The sequence below is a fragment of the Ceratotherium simum genome, chromosome 20 (assembly GCF_057802395.1).
Source record: "Ceratotherium simum simum isolate JZ-2026a chromosome 20, ASM5780239v1, whole genome shotgun sequence".
Taxonomy (NCBI): Eukaryota; Metazoa; Chordata; class Mammalia; order Perissodactyla; family Rhinocerotidae; genus Ceratotherium; species Ceratotherium simum.
In genome coordinates this window covers 20,460,159-20,475,742 of record NC_141919.1, presented here as the reverse complement: position 1 = coordinate 20,475,742, position 15,584 = coordinate 20,460,159, and the positions used below count along the sequence as shown (strand labels likewise).

General features: G+C 45.9%; 1 protein-coding gene across 1 annotated transcript in view; it reads left to right on the top strand.

Moving 5' to 3' along the window:
* Positions 1–1,579: 1,579 nt before the first annotated feature.
* MAMDC2 (MAM domain containing 2) overlaps positions 1,580–15,584 on the top strand; it is a 161,301-nt gene continuing 147,296 nt past the window's right edge. Inside the window, exons 1-2 of the mRNA XM_004440631.3 lie at positions 1,580–2,064; positions 2,433–2,546. Coding sequence (XP_004440688.1) covers positions 2,031–2,064; positions 2,433–2,546 — 148 coding nt within the window. The 5' untranslated portion in view covers positions 1,580–2,030. The remainder of the gene's footprint in view (positions 2,065–2,432; positions 2,547–15,584) is intronic.

Sequence of the window (15,584 nt, the reverse complement as noted above, 5' to 3'; positions counted from 1 at the left end):
AGCAGGGTGGATGAGGTCCGAGATATAAGGTGGGGCAAGTCTTGTAGGACCTGCTAGGTCATTGCGACGGCTTTAGATTTTGCTAAATGATTTGGGGAGTTCTTAGGAGTCTGGAGATAAGGAATGACAGGGCCCGATTTCTGTATTAAAAGGATGCCCCTGACCACTGTGCTAAGAATGGAGTGGAGGTGCACAAGGCAGGAGCAGCAGGGAGACCACCGTGAGGCGGCCGCGGCAGTATCCAAGGCTAACACAGATGGCGGCTGGGATCAGGGCCGTCACTGAGGGCCTGGAGCACGTCAGCAGCTGCTATATTCTGACTCCTGTACTGGGGGAATTTGGTAATGTCTTGGGAGGAAGAGAAGAGTCAAGGAGAACTCGCAGTGTTTTGTCCTGAGCAACTGGAGGAGAAAGGTTCCTTTAACTGAGATGAGGAAGATGCAGGGGAGAGGCAGGTTTGGGAAGGAATAGAGGTGTTCGTGTTGGGACCTGTTAAGTCTGAAATAGCTCTTAAGCATCCAAATGCAAATGTTGAGGTGGCAGTGAGATAGAAGAGTCTGGAGTTAGTGAGCAGTCTGGGCTAGAAATATAAATTTGGGAGTCATCAGGCTATAGTTGGCGTTTCACACTATGCAACTAGATGAATTCACTGAGGGAGCGAGTGGAGAAAGAAAGGAGATAAAAGGACGGGACTTGGAGGCACTCTGTGTTCAGGGGTCAGAGAGAGAACAAAAACCAGCTAAGGAGATGGAGAAGGAGCTGCCAATGGAGGACAAGGAAAATCAGGAGAGTCTGCAAACCAGGTGAAGGCATGTGAGCAGGGCTTTGATGGTTGAACAGGAGTTTGTTAGGCCAGTGGTCCTCAAAGTTTGGTCGCAGACTAGCAGCATCAGCATCAGCATCTGGAAACTTGTTAGGAATGTGCAGAATCTCCAGCCCCACCTCAGATCTCCTGGATCAGAAACTCTGACGGTGGGGCTCTCCAGAAGATTCTGATTCACCCGGAAGTTTCAGAACCACTGCCCTAGGCATAAAATTGCCTGCACAAAATTATAAAGAGGATCAAGAAGATCCCCCCCCCCCCCACCACCATTTTCTTTACTGGAAGAGAACATTTTTAAAGACCCACTTAGTGCTCAAAGCAAATTTACTCCCCTTCCCCATATCACCACCCCCAACCCCCACATCCCAATTTAGAAACCTTCTACTAATTTATCACGCTCCTTGGAGGGGAGGAATGCCCCCATTTCACCGGACAGAGGGAATGCTGAGCACCAGGCATGCCAGACATTCCACTGCTAAAAAAAAGGGGGGGTGGTAGTCCAGGGTTAGCATTACCGGGCCATAAACGCTGAGACTCCTGAGATAGAAAGCGTATTCCACCCAACAGTTTCCAAATTTTCCTCTAGGTTTTCCTAGGAGAATCCCACCCTCTTCCATTCTGGGGAGAAGAAGTTAAAATTTGGGCCAGCCCTGCGGGACTGGCATACCAGATGCGGGGAGGCTGTCCCTATTAATAAGCTGGTTCCCACCGCGGATGGGCGGGGCGGGGCGCCTCCAGTCCAGTCCAGCCGAGGGGCTCCTGGAAGGCCTGCCCCTTGCAAGTGTCTGCAAAGGGTCTGATCCCAAGCTTTAAAACCCTGAGCCAGGCACCGCATCCTGACCTCTCTTCTCCCAGCCAGTCCTGGCTGGCTTTTCAAAAGTGTGCAGTTGTCTCCTCCCCGCCCAGCCCCATCCTCGCCCAGGACCAGCTGTGCGGTAGGCCGGCTTCACTTGCGGCGCGAGCAGACCCGGGGCTGCAGCAGGGCGAGCGGCGCTCTCCATTGTGCCACCTTCAGCTTTCCGCTCCGCTCCGCTCCAGGAGCCGCTTTGGAGAGCTGGGCAGCTCCCAGTGCACGCGGTGCCTCTCCGCTTCTCGCTCCCCGGTTCCCGGCGCCCCCGCCTCCCACGCTCCCTTCCAGCGGGAGCGGCCGGTCCCAGCTAGCTGGCAGCCTGCACCCCTTTCCGGTCCTCCTCCCTGAAGCGCGACAATGCTTTTAAGGGGCGTCCTCCTGGCAGTGCAAGGTAAGGCCTAGACCCGGGGGGACCCCCGGGGGGCGCTCTAGTGACCCGCTCCCGCTCCTGCAGCCCCGGTGGCCGGCCGGGCTGGCCTTCCTGGGTTGGGCCATCCGAGGGCGCCTCCCGATTTTTCTCCGCAGCTGCTAACTTCCCTCCCCAAGCCAAGCCTGGGGGGGGCGATGCGGGTGGGCGTGGGGTCTTGCAGTGGAAGCGCCCGGGGGAGAGGAGCAGGGGAGGGGACAGTGGGGCATCCCTCTCCCGCCCCCTCCCGCACACCTTCCGCCCGCTTTCACGAGGTAGTACCCCCGGGGCGCCCCGAGTTGCTGTAAATGCTCCCGGCCTGAGCCTAACAGAAACTCGCTTTGTGCCCGCAGCCCTGCAGCTTGCGGGTGCCCTGGACCTGCCCGCTGGGTCCTGCGCCTTTGAGGAGAGCACCTGTGGCTTCGGCTCGGTGTTTGCGTTCCTGCCGTGGATTCTAAATGAGGAAGGTAAGGCGCTCAGTGCACAGGGGCCCGGGGTGAACTTTCCTCCTGCTGGTTGGCTCTCTCACAGGGCTAACGTTATCTTGGAGTTAAATCCCCTCGGGAGGAAAAGTGTGAGTCAGGGATCCTCCTTCCAACCGTCAGCTGTGCCGCGTGGATGGCCAAGGGAGAGAGGGGGCCGGGAGGCAGGGGGCGGCCTTTGTTCACCTGGCCTGTGGGAAGAAGCTCTGAGATTTTCCCCCTCCCCCCAGCACTCCTTAATGGAAAGGAGAAAGGGGGCACAGCTGATGATTGTTACCCACCAGCTGTGTGTCCCCTGCAGGTGATCAGCCTGTCTGGTCCTCAGTAGACACCTTTGTGAGTTGGGAGATCTGGATGGGGCTAGCTTTCTTCCTGCCCTGTGGAAGTGGTTCCATAATTCTGTGATGGAACCTCAGTGCAAAAGCTTACATTTATGTTGTGCTTGATGGTGTTTCGGTGCATGACTTCATCCTCATACTATTGTTGTGTTTATAATCCAGCAGTTGGCAAAGGAGGAAACCAAGTCCATGACTGAATGCCTGAGGTCACTCAGCTGGCTGGCGTTGGTCATTGTCTCACCACTGTGTACCACTTGGGTTCTAGTAACAACGTTTAAATGTGTGGGGTCTTCAGATATATCTTCTTACCCTTCATTATAGAGTGAAAAATAAGTAGTTGCTCAGGGCCCAACAGCAGGCACTGGGCACCCTTCCTCCTTTCCTTCCTCGCTCACTTGTGTCACCCGGTTTAGAAGCCTGATGCCCTAGGCCATTAGGACTGGGAAACAGCCTCCTTTAGAAAACCCTGCAGCAGAAAGGAGATGAGCTAACCTCCTTCCCCTCTCACAACTGAGGACCACTCCTCAGGCCCTCAAGTCATCCAAGCTGGCTCTCTGGAGAAGGGGGAGCCCAGGACCCCTGGTTAGGATGTATGAACTGTCACCACAGCTTGCTCTGCCCCAGTCTTCTACATTAGCTTGTCTGACCCTCCCAGGTAGGTGATGTCAGCCCCATATTATAGAGGAGGAAATCTCAGTCTTAGAATATTCAGATGGCTGGCACATGTCACATGGTGTCACCCAGTGGCCCACTCTGAGCTGTCTAGTTAGGGGAAGAAACAGGAGGGAACTAGCTCAGTGTAATCTTTATTTATTGTCAACAATTGCCACTTCTTGACTACTGCAGTTTACTTAGGGGTAGCTGGGAAAAAACAATTCCTGATTTATTATCTGAGGGATTCCTACCTTGCTGATGGCCTTAGGAAGGGCTCTTTCAGTTCACCACCCTGCCCCTTTCCCTGTCTTTGTTGTGTGAAGCATTTTGAGAGATGGCCTGATGTGAGAGCATTCTTCTCTAGCACAGTGCTTCTCGAACCTTAGCTGCATCAGATTTCCCTGGTGGGTGTGTTAAGACACAGGTTGCTGGGCCCCACCCCCTGAGTTTCAGATTCAGTGGGTCTGGGGTGGTGCCTAAGAATATGCATTTCTAACAAGTTCCCAGGTGATGCTGCTGCTGCTGGTCTGGAGATCACACTTTGAGAACCAGTGACCTTCACAATGTGTGTTCACACACACACGCACACACACACCCCTCTGCTGGTGGCTCTGGGCAGGGCTGGGACTAGGATGAGAGGGCCATTTGTCTGACCCTGAGGGTGAAAACCTCCTTAAGTCTTGTGCCCTAGACACCTCTCTTGCCTCCCCCTAGTCCTGGCCCTGAGAAAAGGGAGTCAACGTCAGCCCTGAGCCTGCACCACCAGTCTTCTGTCAGGACCATGGCCTCACACAGCCCACTCCTGGGTCAGTGGGCCTGCCACAGCCTGCTGAACTCAGCTGCCTGCCAGACCCACAGGAAGTGCTCTCTGCTGAGCTGGCACCTCTGCACCAGTGGCAGTTAAAAAGTGCCCCTTCAGGGAAAATAGGAAGATGCTTATAGGAAAAGGTGATTATGGTTTAATAGTATAATGAAGGCACTGTTGCTTTCCTTTTTGCTTTCTTTCTAACTTCTAACTGCCACTGCTTTCTGGCTCATGACTGGGGCTACTGGCTGGGGAAAGTTAATTCATTCTCCCTGAGCGCTCCAGGCGGAGCGGGCAGGGTAGGCTTCCGTTGTTACAGATGGAATTTTTCAAAGGCCAGAACTTGGACATAACAGTCCACTCTCAGAGGGGCAGTGAGGTCGGTGTGTGCCAGCCGCTGTGGCTGCCTGCTGAGAAGCCATCACTAAGAATTTCCGTTATAAACCCATTTGTAGGTTGGTAAATTAAAGATAATAAAATTGTCCCAGGCTGAAATTTGGCATGCTGCTCACAAGCTTCTCTGCAAATTTACTTCATCTTGCTGCAAAAAACCTTGGAGACTGGTTCCATCCTCCTCAGTGTGTTGGATCCACCATAGAAAGTTGTAGGTTTCAGGGACTTTTGCCCACAAGTCTTTGGAACACAAATGGCACTTTCTATATGTCCTTGGTCAGCAGGGTAATTTACAGTGGAGAGAACAATGCCAGAGCACAGGGAAGGGAGTTAAGTAGGGAAACAAATCTGCCAATTAGATTTTCATCACAGGAGATTCAAATCTGGGGATAGTTGTCTCAAAATATCTCCCCAGCTGCCCTAAATTGTATTTGAGGTCCACTCTTTTGGTTTATTTTGAGTATTAGGTCTCTAAGCATCTTCGATTACAATCCCAATGTCCCTAGTTCACGGCCATTTTGAAATATGCTTGATCTCCACTGGACACAGAATGGGTGAGTTTTGACAGGGTGGTGTGTTGGCTAGTGTTGTGTCCACAATGGACAGGCACCCCCTGGGATAAGGTGGCACCAGGGCAGATGACTGGGCCCTGTGACCTAGCCTCATCTAGTTTCTGGTTTTGCCAATAGTTGCCTTGTTTTTATGATTTTCCTCTATGTTTTTTTGTAGAATATTTTTATATTCCCTGACTTGTCAAGGAAAGTGAGCTTACATCAGACACACATTTGAACTCGCTTCTAAATTTTGGTTTGAATTAAATCTATGAAAGAGGAAATCTATTTTATCCTATAAAAATCTTCTTTATTCATTCATTTATCCTCTAAAAATTTTTTCTTTATTCATTTGCAGTTCAGAGAATATTGGAATCCCTTTGAACAATGGTTCTTAGCTGAAATCGAGACTGTCGTTTCCATTTTCCCAATGCCAGCTGTGGGGGCAGGAGCCCTTCAGCTGAAGATTCTTGGAGACCATAAAGTTGGCCTCACATCGGAAGAGTCACAATTCAAATTAGTCATCGAGTGGATTTTGGCTGCACTCTAATTTTTGGACGTTTTGGCTTAGCACCTTTAACCTAACTGCATTATAGAAACTGAGGGAAAGTGGGTAAATCCAAATCCAGGTATTCTTTCTTAATTAGAAGTCTGGAACACTAAGCCACCTGGGAGAGGAAGGTAGATGTGGAAATGTGTTAGGTTAAGAGGAGGTAAAAAAGGAAATTCAAAGTACTTGTTATAGAGAAGGTGTTTTTTCCTACAACAATAGGGGTCAGGATTTGAGAAATTTCCTAACACAGGCAGAGTTTGGATGGTATTTGTACCTTGGAGCAAGTGATGGTATCTGAGGCAGGATGGCCAGCTAGAGGTTTGGCATCACCGAGGAGTGGGGGTGGGGGACGTTCATTCTAAGCACATGTGTGTGTCTCTTTCTGACACCCCTTTCTTCACCCAGACCCCTTCCTTCTCTTTTCTCTCTTTTGTCCACTTGGCCATCTGGGTTTCAGTTCTGCACTCAGTCATGTGCCAATTATTATTAATAGTGATGAAGCTCGCCGGATACTTCTTGAGGCCCAGCTAGAGCCAAACGTCTGGCCAGCATCCCAAGGGGCTTTCCTGGGAGAAGAGGACCAGTCCTCCCATTCTATAGATTACAGCTCTTTGCCTGACATCAGGAGTTCATAAGGCAGTTCCTGCCCCGTGGGCCTGCTTGAACCTGCATCGCCTCTGCTTGTTGGCCTCTCCGTGCTCTCTTAGCAGAAATACAACCCCCACATTGTGTAGAGGCTGGAGAGCAGCATGCGTCCAGAGTGTTCCTTGGATGCCTCTTGGAGAGCTGGTCAACCCTAGGAATTGGCTAAATTATTCCTGCAGTATCACATGGCATTTCCAGGGGCTGCCCTGGCTACTTCTGCTGTCAGGTTGAGCATGACTATCATGCACTGTGCCTGAGTGTGGCATTGGTTCTGCCCCAGCTCTGCCTGAGATCCTAGATCCTAGAGCTGGGCCTTAGAAGTCATCAGTACAACCTCCTTATTTTACAGAGGAGCCCTCTGGGGCCCAGACAGGCTGCCAGTCACAGTCACAGACCAAGAGTGGCAGCCCCAGGCAAGGCCTCGTTTCCTCGCCTCTGCACCTGTTCTTTCCTCCAGCATTGCTGCCTCTCCTAACATCCCTGTCTCTGCTGGGTCCTGGACCCTGGAGCTTTGGTGTATTAATTAGACTCTATAACGTGTTGGAAACTCTTCATCGGAGATCTAATTATTTTTCATACATGTAGAAGAACATGGGTTCCAAAGGTGCAGTGCTTTGGGCCTACCAAAGCCACAAACCACTGCATTTTATGTCACATAGTGCATTTATTCACTCTTTCAGATGTGTGGGGATCCCACCTGCCTGCCGTCTGCAGCATATAGAAAAGGGCTTGGCACATAGTTGATGCCTAGTAAATATTTGTTGAATGAATGAATTTGCTGAATGAATGAATCCAGTATTGGATGACAGAAAAGTCCTTATGTATTTTCCTGTGTGCCCCTGGTTCATTCTGCCCATTCAAAGGTAGTTCCTTATCCTGAGAAGCAATGTAAGCCTAGTGGTTAATGTGAACTCTGGAGCTGAACAGCTTGGATTAGGATCCAGGCTCTGCCCTTTCGTGCTGTGTGGCCTTGGGCAAGTTATTTAACTCTCTGTGTCTCAACTTCCTCCACTGTAAAATGGAGATAATAAAAGTACCTATCTCATAAGATTGTTGTGAAGATTAAATACATTAATACATTTAACATGTAGTGATCACTTTACACATGTAATCTGTTGTTATTCTTACTCTTACTATTACTAGATTTGTATTTAGTCAATCACGATTTCTTGTAATCCGGACAGCTTTCCAACATAGCTTCTGGGGAGCTCAGGAGATTGTCATTTTCTTTTGATTATAGTTTTGCCATTTGTTCTTCATTCCAACCAGAGGAAGAGCTTTCTTTTTCTTATTGTTTGGCTCTATTTTAAGCATCGGTTAGCCTCTCAGCCATCTGACTTATGTGTGGCTGAATAAGGTGTGGATGGAAATAAGAGTGAATTTCACACTTGGCTTATAGTCTCTCCCAAGACTTAGACTTTTTTCTCTGTAAATTCTTGGTTTTTGTCAAGAATGCTTTGCTCCCTGCCCCATCACTCTCCCTCCCCAACCTGCTCTACTCTACATATCTGTCCCACAGAGCTGGTGCTTTAGCATCCATCAGGCTCCGTGATGCTGGTACCTTCTATGAGACCCCTAGCCAAACCGATCTCTCATCCCCTAAGCTCTTGGGCAGATCCCTAACCCTTGACCTCCCTGTCAATCAGTCTGGGGTCTGGGTTCTCTTGCCTGGCCCCTCCACTTGGGACTTAACCTGCCTGGACTGGTAATATCTACCTGCTCCTCCCTGCCTTCACTGACCTCTCGGGATGTACGCTCTATCTGGCCAACCTCCTTCCTATCAAGGCTAACACCCAGTCTGGGTTCCTCCCTAGTCAAATTAGACTTACTGAGTGGGAAGTTGCTACCCAGCTCCTGGCCTGATTCCCAACAAGACGCCTGGGGATTTTCAGGATACTTCTTTTCTCATGATTACAGAAGTTGGCTATGGCCACAATGTGTTGGGAGGAAAAAATAATTTCTTAGTACATAACACAGAAGAACAGATTGCTAGTTATAAATGAGAAAGTCATTTAAGAGCAAGGAACTTTCACAGTATATCAGAAATTTCTATCATATTCATTAGGCCATAGCTAATTAAGCAAAGCATAATGTCATACCTAATATCAGCTAAGCATTCCTGACAAAGGTAAAATTTCTAGAGAAATTCTCATACCAATGCATTAGGCCAGTGGATCTCAACCCTGACTGGACATTAAAATCATCTAAAAATTTCTTTAAAAATAGCATGTCCAGGCCCTACCCCAAGAGATTCTTATTTGTTTGGCCAGAAATGGGGCCAGACTTGGCATTGTTAACAAACACACGCACACTAACAAATGGACAAACTCCCCAGGTGATTCCGATACACAGCCAGGGTTGGGGACAGTGCATTAAAATGACTGCCAGCTCCCCCCAACTCCCGCCCCAGATGTAAGAAAGTAGACGTGCCCTCTTGTTAAGAATGTTTTGATGGTTACCAGTTGCCCACAAGATAAAGTGCAACTGACTAGCTTGGCACTCAGGGTCCTTCATGATTTGCCCCAAATTATATTGCGACTCTTCCCTCCCATTAATCCCTAATGTGCTGCTCACTCAACACGCCCTTCAATTTCTTGCCCCCTTGCTCTATTTGTACTGTTGTCTACACCTGCATCACCCTGCTTTTTTATTCCCCTGCCCTATCCTGGCCTTTTTAAATCCTATCCATGCTTTTTGGTCCAGCTCTTTCTTGAAACATTCCCTGCGTTTCCCAGGTAAATGAACCTCTCCCTTCCCTCCCTTCTGCCCCTTGCCATGGCCCTCTTCACTTTCCACCTTGTAAATCTTCTCATTAGCATCTCCTTATTGGAGTCCCCGCCCGTTCACCTCATCAGAGTGTTACATCTTTGGGAACAGGGCCCACATCCTCCCTATAACACCTGATAAACAGTATGTGGTATCAACAAACACTTTGAATTTAATCAATCTCTAAAGCCCTTATTTGAGATTGATAGAAAAAAACAGAAAACCCTTGACATTTTTCCTGTAGTGAAAGAGGTTGTGTTTAATAATCCTTCCTACCATAGCACTTCAAAGACTTTGGAGGCTTATGTTGTAATTTCCAAATATAACAGTGAAGCAGTATTTCAGCTTGCCTCACCAATACGTGGTCTGTTTCCTCTGTGACATACCAACGGACAAATAGGCCTTGGATTATTTACTCATCACGGCTGCCTGAGTCCCTTGATCCTCTGCCATCACAATCACAATGCAACCTTGAGAGTGACACGGCTTGGTCTGAAAAGTATTTTTGGCAAAAAATCATCAGACTTTGAACTAGCTTTTCAGAGCTGTAGTTTCTAAGGAACTCGAGTGTGAGACATCAATAGTACCCACCTTGATGGGTAAAGGAAGGTAGAGATATTTGTTTGCTCCTAGAAGAAAGCTCTTGCATAGTGATGTGACTAATGGAGAAACCAAAAGGTGAGATTTTCGATTCAATGAGATCTGCCAGAATATTTTCTTTCTCTACTTTGTGAGACATTTATTTGTGTTTTAGTGGATTCTGAGGTTAAGAATAAGACAATAAAACAAAATAAGTGGTACCTTACGATAACTTCATAGTCTCATGGATAAATTATGTTTTACAGAAAAAGCTAGAGAATGTTCATTCTATCCACAAGCATGTGAGTGCCTACTGTCCCTCAAGCACTATATTTGCAGTTGGAGTACATAGGGAACAAGGAGTACATACATGGTCATGGTCCCTGCCCTTGTGGCAGCCGTAGACCAATAGGAGGAAATGCAAATCTATAATTATGGTAGAGAGCAAATGGAATTATATACTAGTCAAGGATCTTCACTGCAAACAGCATAAGTTGGCTGTTTGAGCAGAAAAGGAGTTTATTGGAAGGGTATCAGGTAGCTCTCAATTAACGGAAAGTCTAGAGAGCTATATTTGGGCAAGAATAAAGAGATACAAAGTGTAGGCAAGATCCTTCTGGAGGAACCATTGGTGTGACTTTGCCACTAGACATTTGTTACTGCTTGCTGGCCCTGCCTGTTCATTATCCTGTTGACAATGAGTACTGATGTGGCCTGCTGTCCAGTCCAGTAACTGTGAGGAGGGTCCATTTGAGGGAGACAGATCACTGGGGAGGCTGGTTAGGGAACTATCCGGTGGTCCAGTTAAGAGATGATGAGGGCTTGAAATAGGATGGGGGGAGTAGGAGTGAAAGGGAGGGACTAAATAAAACATGAGAAAGGGGACTAAATTGGCAGACTTGATGATTGATTGGGTGGGAGTGATGAATCAGAGGGAGAGTGACTCCCAAATTTCTAGTTTGGGCAGCTGTTTGTTTGGTGATGCCAACAGTTCAGAGAATTTCAAGGAGAACATCATGTTAGGGGAGAAGAAGATGTGTTCAGTTCTGAGCTCCCTAGGAAACATCCAGGTAGAAGTATCCAACAGGCCTTTGATGTAAGATCTGAAGGTCAGGTACCTTCTGGGCTGGACTATGGCTGTAGGAATCTTCAGCATAACGAGAGTGGTTGAAATCTTGAGCAGAGATAAGATCCCCCAGGGAGAATGTATAAAGTGATAACAGCAGGAGGCTGAGGGTGGAGCCTTAAATTCATGTTTAAGGATTAGACATAGGAAGGGGGTGGTAGAATGAAAGAAACAGAAGGAACCAGACATGTATGAGGAGAATTAGGAAGGGGCAGGGCTACAGAAGCCAAAGGAGTTAGGAGTTTCAGAAGGAGGCTGTGATCAAATAGGATCCAGTGCAGCAGAGAGGTTGACACAGTACGACTTCTCTGTTGGAAATGACAGTTGGGTGCTTGAATGCACGCAGTCTCAGTGGAATGATGAGAGCAGAACCAGAATGCCCCGGTGGAAGAATGAAGAAGAAATGTCAACAGCAGAGAATTCTCAGCAAAGAAGTTTGTATCTTCTCTCTTTCTCAGAGAGAGGTTCAACCATACCTACAAAGAAACTTGAGATGAAGGATTTTTTGTGTTTATTTTGTTTGGCTTTGTTTTTTAGGAAGGGGAGACTTGAGCTTGTTTATGGAGTGAGGGGAAGGGACCAGTAAAGAAAGTAGATTCAGGAGAGAGGGGGTCTCCTCACTAGCTCTGTATTAGACCCATTTTCCACACTGACAATTCAGAAACTTCAAGAACATACACATTTCTTTGGCCCACATTACCCAAGAGCCCTCCACTGAGTGGCTCAATAACACTTGAGTATCAACTTCAAAATGTGTGAAATTTTATTTCTACTCTAAATGCAGAGGACATAGGAGATTGGGCTGAATCTGTGGTAATGATGATGCATCCTGGGACTTATTAAAAAGCAAAAACAAACCTTTTATAAGCTACAAGAGAGTGTTTTGGGTATAAGGAAACTTTAATGGCATAGCATATTCTATTTTTGTTATAGGAGTAATTCCCAGTGAGAAGTGTGGCGTGAAACCTAATAAAATATTTGCACAATAGCTTCCTATGCAGCTAGGGTCTGTGGTCTATAGGTAGCATTTCTTGGTACATGCCAAGTACATTTATTGTGATTATCTCTAACCTTCACAACAATCCTAGGGGTGGTTATTATCAGCATTTTATAGATGAGGAAGAATGAGACACAGAGAGATTAAGATGACATGCCCAAGGCAACACAGAGTCAGGATAGACACAAGCCCACCTGGTTCCAAAGACTTGAGCTCCACTTGGCCCTTGGCACTGTCCCATCTGTGAGTCAGATGATGCCTTTGTACTTCCAGAGGTCAACTCCGAGGAAGACAGACCTGCAAGATTTATGCTTCTCTAGAGATGGTGGGAAACCCCTGCAAAATATTGATGATGTCCTAACATTCCAATTCCTTCCCGTGAGTTCTAGACCTCAGCTACAACTAGCATGCCTGCCATGTGGCGGTGAGCGTTTGGGATCAAGCAGGCATCAAGCAGAGATAGGGAAATGTAATTTTACTTATTTTTTCCATAAAAGATTAGTTTATTCTTGGAACCATTTGAAGGATTCTCTTCTCAGTCCTCAGCATAACCTTGGCAGAGAACCTCAGGGAAAATTTACAGCTTGACCTAAAATACTTTGGCAGTCTTAAGGAAGACTCCTAAACTTCGAATTCATCCATTCCTACTGTGAACAAATTAAAAGAGTAAAAGATAAATATGTTTTTGCAAGTCAGTTACCCTACTAGACAAGCAGTTTGGTACTTATTCATTCTATTACTCTTAATGGAATGGCAATGTTGCTATACAGCAACATGATATGTAAATTAGCTCTATGCTTAGAGAAATTTCCATTCCTTATTTGAAAAACTTTTGCCTTACTGCCAAGGAGAGCTGAAGTGTTGTTTGGGGCCATGCTTATAATGAAGATGACTTGAATATGCTTTCACTTCACTGAGAAACTGCCTTCTTTGCTCACCAATATTTTATGACTAAGACCAGTTTCTCTGGAACTATAGCTTAAGAAGTTTTGTTTTTTAAGCTTCTACAGATTTCTTCTATTTTTGTAACTTTGTTAAAAATGAGTAATAGACTGGAAAATTTTCCTTTGAAGTGTGTTTTAACCCTGCCCATTTTAAAATATAGGCTTTATGAAAACCCTTTGGTTTTCCATTACAAATCCTGAAAATTGGGAATAAGCATCTGAAATCACACTGTTGTTTCTGAAAACTTTTTCTCTTTTCTAAGATTTTGTTGAGGAAAATATGAGTTAAACAGTATATGTATATATATATATATATATTTTTTTTTTTTTTTAAGAATCAACACTGAAGAGCAGACCCTTTTGAACTCACGTTTGGTACTTAGGAATAACTGAAAAAAAACTAATATATCCTAAGTTATGTATTAGCCCTGCAGTTTTTCATCTTTGCTGTCAACATAAAATAGTCAACAAAGTACCTCCACATGGTTCTGCACTGAATATTGTAAAATGAAAGAGAAGTGATGTTGGAGATAACATATCTAAAGATGTAGTGTTGGAATAAAGCATGATTCATTTTTAATCTTGGGCTTGTGGACCAGAGCTTAATTTTTTTTTTTTTTTTTTTTTGTGAGGAAGATCAGTCCTGAGCTAACATCTGCCAATCCTCCTCTTTTTTTGCTGAGGAAGAGGCCGGCCCTGAGCTTAATTTTTTTTCCATACACATATGCTTTTCAAGTGTGTGGAATTCAAAAGGAAACTCTGGTAGCTGTGGAGCATACGTCCCAGTTTCTTAGACCACCTCCCATTTAAAGAATGTATCGGTAATTACCAGTGATGTCATGTTCAAGTTTGGTCTAAGTGGCCCTCTTGTCTGTCAAGTATGCTAGTAAGCAACTTTTGAGGAAAGACAAAGGTGACCTATTTGTGTAACAGCTGAAATTGGACAGCTCAGTTGCTAAGAAAGCTTTTCTGTCCCTTAGAATATCCCTCAAGCCTCTTGCCTCTCCACAACTCAGCTAGTCACAATAAAAATTGCAGATGGCCGGCCCGGTGGCGCAAGTGGTTAAGTGCGCGCGCTCCGCTGTGGCGGCCCGTGGTTCGCCAGTTCGGATCCCGGGTGCGCACCCATGCACTGCTTGTTAAGTGATGCTATGGCGGCGTTCCATATAAAGTAGAGGAAGATGGGCACGGATGTTAGCCCAGGGCCAGTCTTCCTCAGCAAAAAAGAGGAGGATTGGCATCGGCTGTTAGCTCAGGGCTGGTCTTCCTCACACACACACACAAAAAATTGCAGAAAGATGAAAAGGGTGTGAAATGGTTTGCATTTTTAATTATCTCCATTCATTTGTCATTTTGGTTATCAGGAAGTCATTCATAATCTTGTGTCTATATTCCTGTCATAAAATAAGTTTGGACACGTTTATGAGTGATCTCTTGCCGAGCATAATATTAGCCTGAGCCTGTAGTCTAAGAATTCTTAGAAAATTGATGGGTCTTGGAACAATAGATAATATTCACCAGCACTCTATCCAAATGTGCAGTGAATCACAGTCATGCAGAAAGACACTGCATTTGAGACTCAAATGATTTAAGAAGTTTTCCTTGGAAACATTTGACAAAGGCAAAAGCAGGGTGAACTGCAAAAATTCAGCATTTCAATCTCCTTTTAGCTCAGTCACCAGCCACCAGGTGCATTACAGAATGACCTGCCATCAAGATTCCTCAGCTGGAAGTTGAGGATGATGCTTGACATGTTTTATTTAAATATTTCGAGAATGGACATATCAGTGATCATTTTTTATGTTTATCCTTAGATCTCATTTCAGAGTTGCTAAAAGAAACTCAAGGACCAAGGTTGCATATGCAAACATTTGCTGAGCACTGGGTCAGGGTGTTGGCACTGAGCCAGAAGACACAGATTGATGAATAATAACAGTGATTTTATCTCACATTTTTTGGACAATTATTATATGCCAAGCACTGTGCTAGATGCCTTGCATATAGAACCTCATTGAATTCTTACAGTGACCCAATGAGGAAGATACTCATTATAGATGAAGAAACTGAGATTTAGAGGTTTTCTTTTTGTTTGTGAGGAAGATTGGCCCTGAGCTAACATCTATGCCAATTTTCTCTATTTTATATATGGGACAGCATAGCTTGATGAGCGGTGTGTAGGTCCGTGCCCGGGATCCAAACCTGTGAACCCCAGGCCGCTGAGGCGGAGCACGCAAACTTAACCATTACGCCACTCGGCCGGCCCCTAGAGATTTTTTAACATTCCCAAAGTCACAGAGCAAGTAATTAGTGGAGCCTGGATTTTAACCTGTTTGTCTCCAAAGACTAAGAAAATAACCACTCTGCTATTTTACTTCTCTTTTCCCATTCTGCCTTAACATGGGGCCTCAAAGGATCTCTGTGATAGAAATAATAATAGTAGTTATAGTAATAACTAACCCTTATGGAGTGATTTCTCTTATCTATACACTATTCTGTGTGTTTGATGTTATTAACTAATTTGATCCTCCCACAGCTTAGTGAATTGAGTCCTATTTTCATCCTCATTTTAGGGTTAAGGAAAGTGAGGCACACAGAGGTAATAGAACTTGCAGGTCACAGAGATTCTAGGTGGCAGGGCTGTATTTTGTAACAGGTTTTTTGGCTCCAGTCTG